General features: G+C 39.8%; 1 protein-coding gene across 1 annotated transcript; it reads right to left on the bottom strand.

The window, feature by feature from the left end:
* Positions 1 to 459: 459 nt before the first annotated feature.
* LOC104520127 (rho GTPase-activating protein 21) lies at positions 460 to 10840 on the bottom strand (the record flags this gene model as incomplete). The annotated part of the gene is made up of 7 exons (XM_010165583.1): positions 460 to 2470; positions 6029 to 6060; positions 7836 to 7941; positions 8265 to 8306; positions 8506 to 8631; positions 10592 to 10681; positions 10767 to 10840. Coding segments are annotated over 7 exons (2204 nt in total), but the record flags the coding sequence as incomplete, so codon positions are not given.
* Positions 10841 to 11002: the final 162 nt, after the last annotated feature.

Genomic DNA, 11002 nt, shown 5'->3' with positions numbered 1-11002 from the left:
AATAAAAGAAACCAGTTCCATCCAGTATCCACTATCTACACGCCTATGTTACAACATTTATATCAAATCTGGTATCTGAAGAAAAGATACACATGTAATATGTACATTTAAGTTACTTATTTTACAGAAAGATTAAAAATTCAAGTCACATAAAACTCAAAATCTGTATTAAAACTGGAAATATAAAACTCCAATATTTACTGGAATGCCTAAGGAATGGAAGCTCTGTAGCCACCTGTGTTAACATTTGTAAAATGTAATGAAACTCGTTAACAGTAAAATGCATTCATTTGTTTGCAATAAGTTTCTCTAATTTAACAATATGGCACCCTAACAAACCAAATGAATTTATGATGAGGCACTTGTTAGTGACTAAACCAAAAGAACAATTTTTCTGCATACTAATGCCAGGCCAACTCTCAGTCAGAAAACCATGTATACACTACACAGCATGTTGCATCAGATGCTTTGTTCAACATTTGTATGCAGCCATCAAATATACTTTTTCTTAAAATATATATATATACTTTAACTTTAGTGTTCTTCTGGCTGTGGTAATGCACTGTGAAGACGTTCCACAGAGCATATTGATGAAACCAGCCCAAATGAAGGCTGCATAAAAACAACAGTACAGGAAAATATATATATATATATATGTACACACACACATACACACAGTTACTGGGAACTGTAACAGTAAGTTAATGACTTGCTGTAGTGGACATACCTCCCCATTTCAAAGATACTGGTAGAATCGAGATCTAACCACTTGGGTCCCAGACAGTTTATGAGGATGGGCATCAACTGCTGGGCTAAAGTTGCTTTTGTTCATATTCTGATAATTTTCACCATTTACCTGGTCTGGCGGCTGAAATGGTCCCAAAGGTGGTGTTCTATTAACTAAAGTCAAGCTGCTGGAAGAACTGCCTTCATCTGCCTGCATCTCTGCAGATAAAGGCAGATCAACCTTTGATACATCTGCTAAACTAGTGTTCTCAAGTCTGGGCTTTCCAGTTTCACCCGTATTAAGGTCAGTTGTGCTAGTGCGTAAACGTTCTCGTGCAAGCCAGTCTGAGATTGAGAGGTCTTGTGCTGGACATTTTGGCTTCAACCGATTCACAGCTGAAAGCTCAGATTCCTTCTCTCTACTTTGACTTGGCTCTTGAGCTTTCCAAGCATTCAGGACGCTTATTTCAGCAAAATCCCTCTGTCCTCCAAGTGTATGCCTTCGCCTGATATTTTTTCGCTTTGCAGTCTCTGCAGAGTTAGCTTTTTGATTCCCAACTCCAAACATGTCATCTGCAGATGATTTGAGTCGCAGCTTTAACCTGTCTGTAATTTTAAGTCTCCAGGTAGGTTCTTGTTTGTCAGTCTCACTTCTAGCTGATGCAGCTAAACTGCTTGTCGATCTTCCTTTTTTCATTATGTCAAACATTTTGGTCACAGTAGGCAAGTCCTTCTCACTCTTTGCATCCCCTGAACCCTCACTGTCCGTTTTGTGCCGTGCAGACTTTCTCCTAGACAGTGTGTCACACTCAATAAGTTTGTGTGAGCTAAAAAGTCTGCGACTCTCTAACTTTGGTGTTGAACTTCCCTCAGTACAACTTACTTCGCTTTCTTCAGAGTTCCTCCGACTGGTCTTTACCACTTCTGAAACCTTCCCCTTGGACAGCCTTTCAGCAGCCGCACTGGTGGCAAAGACAGGGAAGTCACTTTCACTGTCCGTCTCCATAGGACGCCCTTCGCTGATCAATTCACTTCTTTCATCATCAGCATCTTCTCCTTTGCTTTCTGTCACCGACTGCACCTCAGGGCTCAGCATACTGGCATCTAAACCAGTTAGGTACATATTAGATGAAGTAGTTGAATAATCTGAGGTGATGGAACTGACATCAGCTGCTAAAAACTCATTGTGTTTAACTTCAGGGTTGGCTACTTTTTTGCATGAGTATCTGTGCTGGGAAGCCTGGGATGAAGTGCTAAGCACAGTCCCAGAGTCAGACACTGTCTCCTCAACCTGGGAAGAAGATTGTGAAACAGGCATTTTTGGGTTATTCTTCTGTGTGGTTTGCAGACAGCTGAGATTCGGTGATTTTGTAGATTTGTCATGGTAAGGCAGTGAAGGTTCCTCTGACAGGATACTTTCTTTCTTTAATGTCTTCTTTTCATCCTTTACAACATTCACCTCTTTTTTACTGCTGTTCTCTTTTTCCTTCAGGACAAACATCCTCTGTTTTCTCCCTATGTCTCTCTCTCTTTCATATTCCCCTTTAGCTATGTCCTCTTTTGCTGTGTCACCACGAGACTGTTCGGCAAGCTCTTTCTTGAAAAACACATTATCCAACTCATCCTCTGAGCTGCTTGGTTGTGGTTTCTCTTTTGTTTTTTTCCGCTTGCGACTAGCTGCTGCAAAAATGGAGGACACAAGCAGTTCCTTGCTATACTGATCCTTTCCAGAACCCCAAGAACCCTGTTAAAAAAAAAAAAAAAAAAAAAAAAAAGGGGGGGGGGGGGAGGACATGGTTAGAAATCAAAAAGAAACATTCATTAGCTCAAGACTTTAAAAACATATCCCAAGCTTCAGAGCAGAAAGCCTATCTTTATAGAGGAAATATTTCCATGCTCTTCTGTCATCTACATGACATTGTCCAAGTCGTCAGTTTTCATCCTGAGAATTCCACTTTTCATCTGAACCCCTTTAACTTGTCAAAGACTAGTTTGTATGTAAAGCTATTTAGTTTTTGATTGACTAATAAAGCAGGCTCCACTACAGCAAGACAACCTTTTCAAGACTGGTTTGCAACAGAAACTGCTTCACAGATGAGGTCCCAAGAGTGTGGTTTCAGTCCGTCCTTTCAAGGTGTCTTACCTATGTGGAAAGAATAAATTCTCAAAGTATTTTCTAGTGGATCTTTCACCTTTCAGGCTGCCTGAGTTTTTGAACCATATTGATTCAATAGTACCAATATGATGAAAGCTATACAAACCCCTAATTTAGGTGCAAGTGTAGGAAATTAACAGAAACAAATTTCCTGCCTTTTGAGGAATCTGCCTTTAGAACTGCACAGAAGCAAAAATGGGACAAGCCCAATTATTCCATTTCATAAAATTAATTTAAAAATATTTTTCAACTACATGACGACATTACCACCTATCTACCTCAAAGCTACGCACCCTTCCTGCTTACTGCCCCACTGCCACCTTTAAAAGCAGCGGGAGGTTTGGGGCAGGTCCTGCCCTGTCTTTGACTGCTGACCAGTGCAGTGTGCACACTGGAGATGACAAGAAAAGAACAGCAATTATCATCTACTGAAAAGGGCAGTTTCTCACATCAGACACCACAGTGGGACTGAAATTTGACATCTGTCTAGGGCTCAACAACAGCAGCCTAGGTGTGAGCCACCTGATCTTACATCCATGCTCAGTCTGCCCTTCTGACCTAAGGGAAGCAGACCAGCAGCGATGGGCTATGCTCAAAAAGCATTTGAAATCCCCATCATTTGTTAGTATGCAGCACCTCAGGGAGAGGAAATGCTGAGGGAAGGGCTATCATCCTGGTAACAAAAAAGATGGGACATCATTACCAAAAGGACCATCTAGTGATTCCAGATACCTAGATAAGAGAATAAGCTTAAGTACAAGGGGAAAAGCTAATGCACACTAGTCAGAATCATCTAACTGCTCAGTTGTTGTCCAACAAGATAATTCTCTGCTCCAAAAGCACAGAATCACAGCCTCCATGTGACAGTGAACTGTCACAGGACGCCTACTACTGTAGTTTAAATGCACTGACCATACGAAGCAAAGCCCTGAACAGATACAGTGCATTTAATATTTTTGCTCAAACAACTTTTTCTTGGTGCAAACTTCATTCCTACTCACTATCTCCTCAGAAATTAAAGAGGTGCTGGCAATGGTGAAAACTGCTACTATATGACTTCACAAGCCAAGGTCAAACAGCCATACAATAATACAGTGGCTATATTGCCCCATGACAGCCTCAGTGAAGCTGCACTAGTTTGTTTACGTGAACATGGACAGGGAAGAGTTGGGAGAAACTTGTACTCAACCACCAGTACCAAAACTATTCATGGCCGGCCAGAACCTCCGGCTGCATGACAGAGAATATCCCACGTTCTTGATGCAGAGCTCAGAGATCACGACAGGGTAGGCAGAAGACAGGCGCCGAGCCTTGCTGAGAGCCCTCAGGGAAACAAGCATCTGAGAAGCCTATGCAGTGACTACCTGGCCTCCTGCACAGTGACCGCCTGCAGGCAGCGCAGACAACCTTCTGGACAGCTCTGAATTGCTGTGCTGGCAGAGAAGCACCAATCCAAAATGACTGGCAATGGCCCACTGGGTGTTGGGGCCTACTGTTTTCCAAGTGACCGCAGCAATTCTTCTCACTACTCAGATGGCACTCTTACATTAGCTACTGTCCCCATAAAGGATCAGTGAACTCTGTGCATTTTTCCATGGGTTAGGAACTAGTATGTGTCCTTCTCACCAAGAAGGATATCAAGCAATGCAGCCAGCTGGAGTTCCACTTGAAACATGCCCTGCTGCAAGCAGGGCTGGCTGACCAGGCTTCTGGTCCAGGCAATCTGCATGCATGGGGAGCGGGTGAAGGAACTGGGATTGTTTAGTCTGGAGAAGAGGAAGCTTGAGGGAGGACTTATTGCTCTCTACAACTACCTGAAAGGAGGCTGTAGCGAGGTGGAGGTCAGTCTCTTCTCTCAGGTAAGAAGTGATAGGATGAGAAGTAACGGCCTCAAGTTGCGCTCGGGGAGGTTCAGATTGGATATTAGGAAGAATTTTTTCTCCAAAGGAGTGGTCAGACATTGGAACAGGCTTCCCAGGGAAGTGGTGGAGTCACCATCTCTGGAGGTGTTCAAGAAATGTGCAGATGTAGCACTCAGGGATATAGTTTAGTGGGCAAGGTTGTGACGGCTGGACTGGATGATCTTAGAGGTCATTTCCAACCTTAATAATTCTGTGATTTTTGAGATCCTTCACTGCTGCTCGCAGGCCCGTGACTGTGGCCTGCCTGATGCTGTTGCTCTGTGCTGCTTGCAGGTGGCGGTCAGTGAGACACAACCTGCAAACAGCTCATGGCTGTCCTGGCACAGGCAATGTGACATGGTGTCCTGGCGGTCGGGCTTTTTTGAGGCAGTGGCTGAGCCACTGTCCTGGTTTTGCTAGCATCCTCCCAAAGCAGCTGGGCTGGCATCTCCACAACAAACCAGAAAGATGCATTAAGTCCTGTCCTCAGCTCCAAGGGGGGCATCAGTGATACACCTAGAATGCTCACCAGCATAAAGCTGTCCCATGCGCTCGGAGATGACTGAGGTCAGCTGCACGCTGCTGTATCAGCCAGTGCTACAGACATCCAGTGCTCGCAACTAGTGAATGACAGCCTAAGAGACTGAAAGATTTGTGCATGGGTCAGATGAGAACTCCAACGTTAAACTGAGGACGGAACTACTGCCCGTGTTCCAGTCTTACTCCACCCATGTACTAGGCTGTCCTCCCAAGCACAGCAATACCTAGGGAGATTTTACATAGCAACCTTTAACCACAAGCTTTGGCTTCTTATATGAGAAGCAACTATGACTTTCTGAGGAAGAGAAGGATAAATTCTATGAACACTTTTCACAACGGAACAAGGCAGCACAAATACTGTCTGGGACTAAGTAGTATGCCAACAACAACGGGAACATACTATATACATTTACCTCTACTAAATGAGATGCAAAACGGAAGTAAGCACTCACAATTACAAGAGTTTGGAACAAAGCTGTTTATGCATGCAGCTGACTGCTCTGGCAGATGCAGCTAACTGCAAACAAGTGATACTTTTCCAATGTAACAATTTAAAATTATTTGATGAGAAAACAGTATTACCACTTATTTTAAAAATTCTACATAAGCTTTACAGTACATCTGCATATAAGCATTTTAATAAAGCAGGCAAATATCTAACAGATTCAGAAACTTTATAACTACATCATTTCACAAAATTACTTACCTTAGATTTTGCTGAGTCACTAGTAGCTGAATCTGTGGAAAAATAATTAAAAAAAATATCTGCTCAGTTCTGTGCAATTTTGTTGTTGTTGCTACAGACAATACTGGACTTATGGAAAAAGACAAGCACAGAACAAAATGTGAAGCAAATAAAAACCAGAACAGTGAATAGTCAGAGCTCACAAAGATGCAAGCTGCACCACAGAAAGCCACCGCCATGAAAGGATGCTGTGAATTGTAGGCAGAACCAGCTCAATGATAGGAATGGCAAAGGAGCCCTGTTCTTCTAAATAAAAAACAGAAATACTAATATTTATTCAATGTTTTAAGTATACAGCCCCTGCAAAACCGCAGCTGAGAGACCTTTTCAGTATAGTACTGTGTACTCTCCTGAGATTCAGGATACACAAAGCAAAATTGCATGTCTTAGTACTGTTGACTGCCCTAGATGCAAATCATGGTTCATGTAGTCATATTGTTTTAGTGAGGTTTTAAAGGAATTAAGTAATATTTTGTGTGTAAAACCCCAATTATACATTTCTCTCCACCTCTGACTACGTATTGGTAAAATTTTATTTGCTAGATTTCAGCAGCTACCAGTTTTGTACTTTTCTATAACAAGCGCTATTATGAAATGAAAAATGGACACCATAGTTTTACTGTCTTGCAAAACCCAAGATTATACAATTATAAAGGGGGTAGGAAGGGGCTAGCACAATGACTAAAAATATGAACTTGGATGTGTTCCAGCTTTAGGGACTTTCTCCCTAGGAAGAAAGAGCTGAGCCCCCTGCCACACCCCTTTTTGACACATGGCTAATGCTTTATGACTAGAAAGACTGGTAGACCATACCATGCTATTTCTCCTCAGGGTCTGCTTCAGAGATAACAAGAAACAGCAGAAAAACTTTTAAAAAGTAGCATTGATCTGTTTAAAATACTCTTAAAAGAAAATTTACAGCACAGATCAACTTTTTTTTTTTTTCCATTTACAAGAAACGGGGGTTTCTGCAGACAAGGCAGCTACAGTGTGGGCAACAGTCCTCCTTCTTCCTACAGTTCCAGCTGTCCATCAGTGACATCACAGAATCCACTAATGACATCACCGTGTGATAGACTCCTCCCACTTCGCCTGTTACAACATCAGTACAAAGTGACTGTTTCAGTAAGTGCTGAACAACCCTTTGAAAACTGAAACAAGAGCTAGAGATGAAGGGATAACATTTGTGGGATACAACATGCTGGGTTAGTGCAATAGTATAGTGAAGGGAGGGGGGGAAAAAGTCACCAAAAAATAGCCTGCAACGCTTGTCCTTAGCCACAAAAGAGGATGGCATTTATAAACAGAAGGAAATCAGCTTTAGTATAGACATACTGCAACATACTTATTAAAGTGTCCATCACTTAACAAGAAAACATAACTCAATTTTTGCATTCCTAATGCTGGGAAGGAGCAATATTAGAACACCACTGAAGATCAGTCTTTCTGCCATCACAACAAACCACTTTACAGCAGCATATCTGCTTCACCTCACGATGATGATTGCATGAGTTACTGTGAATAAATAAAATAGTATGTGCAAGCCTCATCTTTTAATGATTATATTCCTGTTAGATAACAAAATCTTCCAAATAATATCATGCATGATTATCAACAATTCAAGTCTTTAGGAAGTGTTAATGATCTTTTTGGAAAAGAGAGAAACAGTTTATTAGTAAAAGAAAATAGGAATAGAGAGTTACAGTGAGTTAACAGAGTAGGCTATTTATTCTAGCCTACGGACTAACACTGTCCGGGCAAGAGTTACCTGATACGTCTCCAGGAGATACTCCCGTTCTTCCAATGTTGGTGAGTAAGTGATCTATGTTTGGCACTGGCTGAGATTCTACAGTGTTTTCCTCCTGAACTGTTGTCTATAGTTAATAAACAAAGATCTCTTCATCATCGTTTCACAAATAATTCATTATGATTCAACAGCATTTAGAAAACTGCATTATTCACCTGAGGACACACTTTCCTCACATGTTCTTATTTTCCCATTTTGCTTTACGCTTTTAAAACAAATGCATGGCTTTAAAAAAAAAAAACACTACTGCAAGGAAAGGAGAGCTAAAATGGTGCTTCTGAAGAGCAAACCATACAGTGATGTAATAAATATATAAACATTCTCGAGGCAGCAGAAGCAGATTCTAAACTAAGGTAATTGCAACACAAATATTTATGACACAATACTTACAAGAGGTTCTTCAGCATCATCTTCTGTGAAAAACCAGTCATGCTACAATTTAAAATAAAAAAGGTGAAAACCCCACAGGAAACACAAAACTCAAATGTGGAACAAACAAACATGGACATTACTAAAAACAATATCCTGGAGTTCGAAGGCTAAATACCAGACCCAAACTGGCCCAATAAGAGAAAAGCTGATCGATCTGAGTACCATCTTATTTTTTAAATAATGAAACGCATCCACTTACTTTTTGGATGAGGGTTTCTACAATTTTATATTGGTCTGGCATATGCGTAACCATGTGTGTCATGTTATCATCAGATGTCCTCACGAGTGTTGGACCAAATACTATTGCCAGGTTTCTTGGTTCCATCTAAGAAATGAAATATTTCCACATCACACATTTATAACAAGAAAATACAATAATATGGGCTCAATAAAGTAATATAACACTATTAACATCTGAGAATAATTTTAAATAAGAACAAAGAAAAGGCTTTTAAAAACATATTACTGACTCAGATAGGATGTTACACTACACTAAAACTCTCCTACACACAGTTGCAATATATGCATCCAACATTTCTGCAACTCAGAATTCAACTTCCTTAACCCACTGCAAGTAAGTAGTTCCACAAGCACAGAATACTTCAAGAACTTGGATATAGTCTTTACTCTTTCAGGGGGATTTTTCTTCCTACAAAGAGTATTTTTTTTGTTTAGAAGCACTGATGTTTTAAGATTTTATTTTTTTTTTTAATAAAAAGGCATTCATAGTTCCCTGTTTTTTTTCCTGAAAATGTTTACATGACACATGAAAAAATTAAGCTGGTAATCAAATACTGTATTATGTCTACCAACAAAGAGCTCATTCAATTTGCAGCTACTTTGGAGAAGGCAGCAGCAACCAACATCACAGGTCCAACACATCTATTCATGAGACAGACTCAAGAGTTACTCGATCATGTCGCAACATTAGTCATGTGTTTAATTTACTTTTAATGTTGCATCTCTGACAAATAATTCCAAGAAAGCAGCAGCGGAATATTTACCTGCTATATTTGCTTACCTCTCTGACTTACAGTTTATTGTTGTGACACAGGATAGACCAGTAATACATAGGAGGCGAAGTCCTTGTGCTTACCAGAAGGAAGTTACAAACATAAAGACACAAGCCCCTAATGCTCACTTTGACTTGAATTGTGGCCTTTGACAAGTCATACAATTAATTATACTACCACTTCACTCATCTAGCCTTATATATTCTACAATATTTAACATAATTTAAACAACATTTATACAGCACACCAAAACCATAAAATGATAGATAAAGGTTTAGTTCAGGTGTGGCACTTAAAAATGCATTTTCTATAATCTCCTTATAATGTCAGCTATAATTCCACTACAGGTTGTAGTTTGTTAAATTTTTTTTATATACACACATATTTTTCTTTCATATTTAACTAGAAGGTACTATTTGCAGAACTTATGTTGGAACCTACCATATTAATTTGAGCTGAGTAATTTTCTGATCTTTTGAACGATTTAAAATTGTCTATAGGTTCCTCTATATAGCATCAATCACATGATTTTTTTCCTGTACCCTGCAGATTGGTAGCCAAGTAACAAGCCACCATGTTACCTGCCCTGAGGTAAGCATCCATAAGCACACTCACACAGTGCACAGCTTTGCATTCAGATACCCCTCCCTGAGAGGTAAAAAAAGGGGATACTATTATTTGCATTTACTGCAGGATTATAGCATGCACAGAAGCACTTAATGCAAACTAACTCTTCCCCACCCCATGGAAATGACAAAGAGTTATTCTCCGTGGTGGACTAAGACCCTGTAGTGGTGAACTACCACCCTTCACATAATGAATTTTCTTAAAACCAGTCAAACCAGCACCTACAGGGACATCAAACATTCAAATCATTACAGCAAGTCCTAGTCTTAAAAATCACTCAAGAGTCCAGGAAGCCAGACTCCACACAAAGCTGGTGCAACAGCCTCTGTCAACAGGTTCATTCAGGCCACAGACACTCACCTGTGCCCTGCCCAGGCACATGCTCATGAGATTATATGAAATTTACAGACTAGGGATATATTTAGGATATAAATAGTTATTCCCACAAGAATTAATGCCAGTTTGAATAAACTTAATTCAAACAAACAAGTGTCCTTACTCTAAATAAAAAATATTCTCAACGTAGCAAAGGTCTTAATTTTATCTACAATAATAAATTATCACCTTAATAGAAATAATCCTGCATAAAAACTGTACTTAATGAATGAAACAAACCAAAATACATTATACTTTTGTTTCTAATACCTTGTTCTTTTCTGAGTTCTCTGCTACTGTCTTCAGGTGTGCAGAAAGAAACTTGAGAGTCTCATAATGATGTTCAGGTAGATCATGAATCTGAAACAAACAATCATTGTCCAGAACATTAAACATTTAACGCTAATTTTGTAGCACACCCACAACACACCTGATTTCAGCTTACCAGTCTCTTCAGTGTTTTCAGGCGTTCAACAGGATCTTCTTTTCTATTAGCGTCTATAAAATCTGCATATTTGTCTGTTAAAAAAGCAGAAATTAATCACATATGTATAAGTTTTTTATATAAGTATATATGTATCTATATTATGTATATACACCCTCAGCCTCCAGCCCCACCTTCCCCTACCCTATGAATACAGGTAATGTGTGTGTGTATTTTATATATATATATATATATAT

The sequence above is a fragment of the Antrostomus carolinensis genome, unplaced genomic scaffold, assembly GCF_000700745.2.
Source record: "Antrostomus carolinensis isolate BGI_N321 unplaced genomic scaffold, ASM70074v2 scaffold34083, whole genome shotgun sequence".
NCBI classification, from domain to species: Eukaryota; Metazoa; Chordata; class Aves; order Caprimulgiformes; family Caprimulgidae; genus Antrostomus; species Antrostomus carolinensis.
This window is presented reverse-complemented; position numbering and strand designations above follow the sequence as displayed.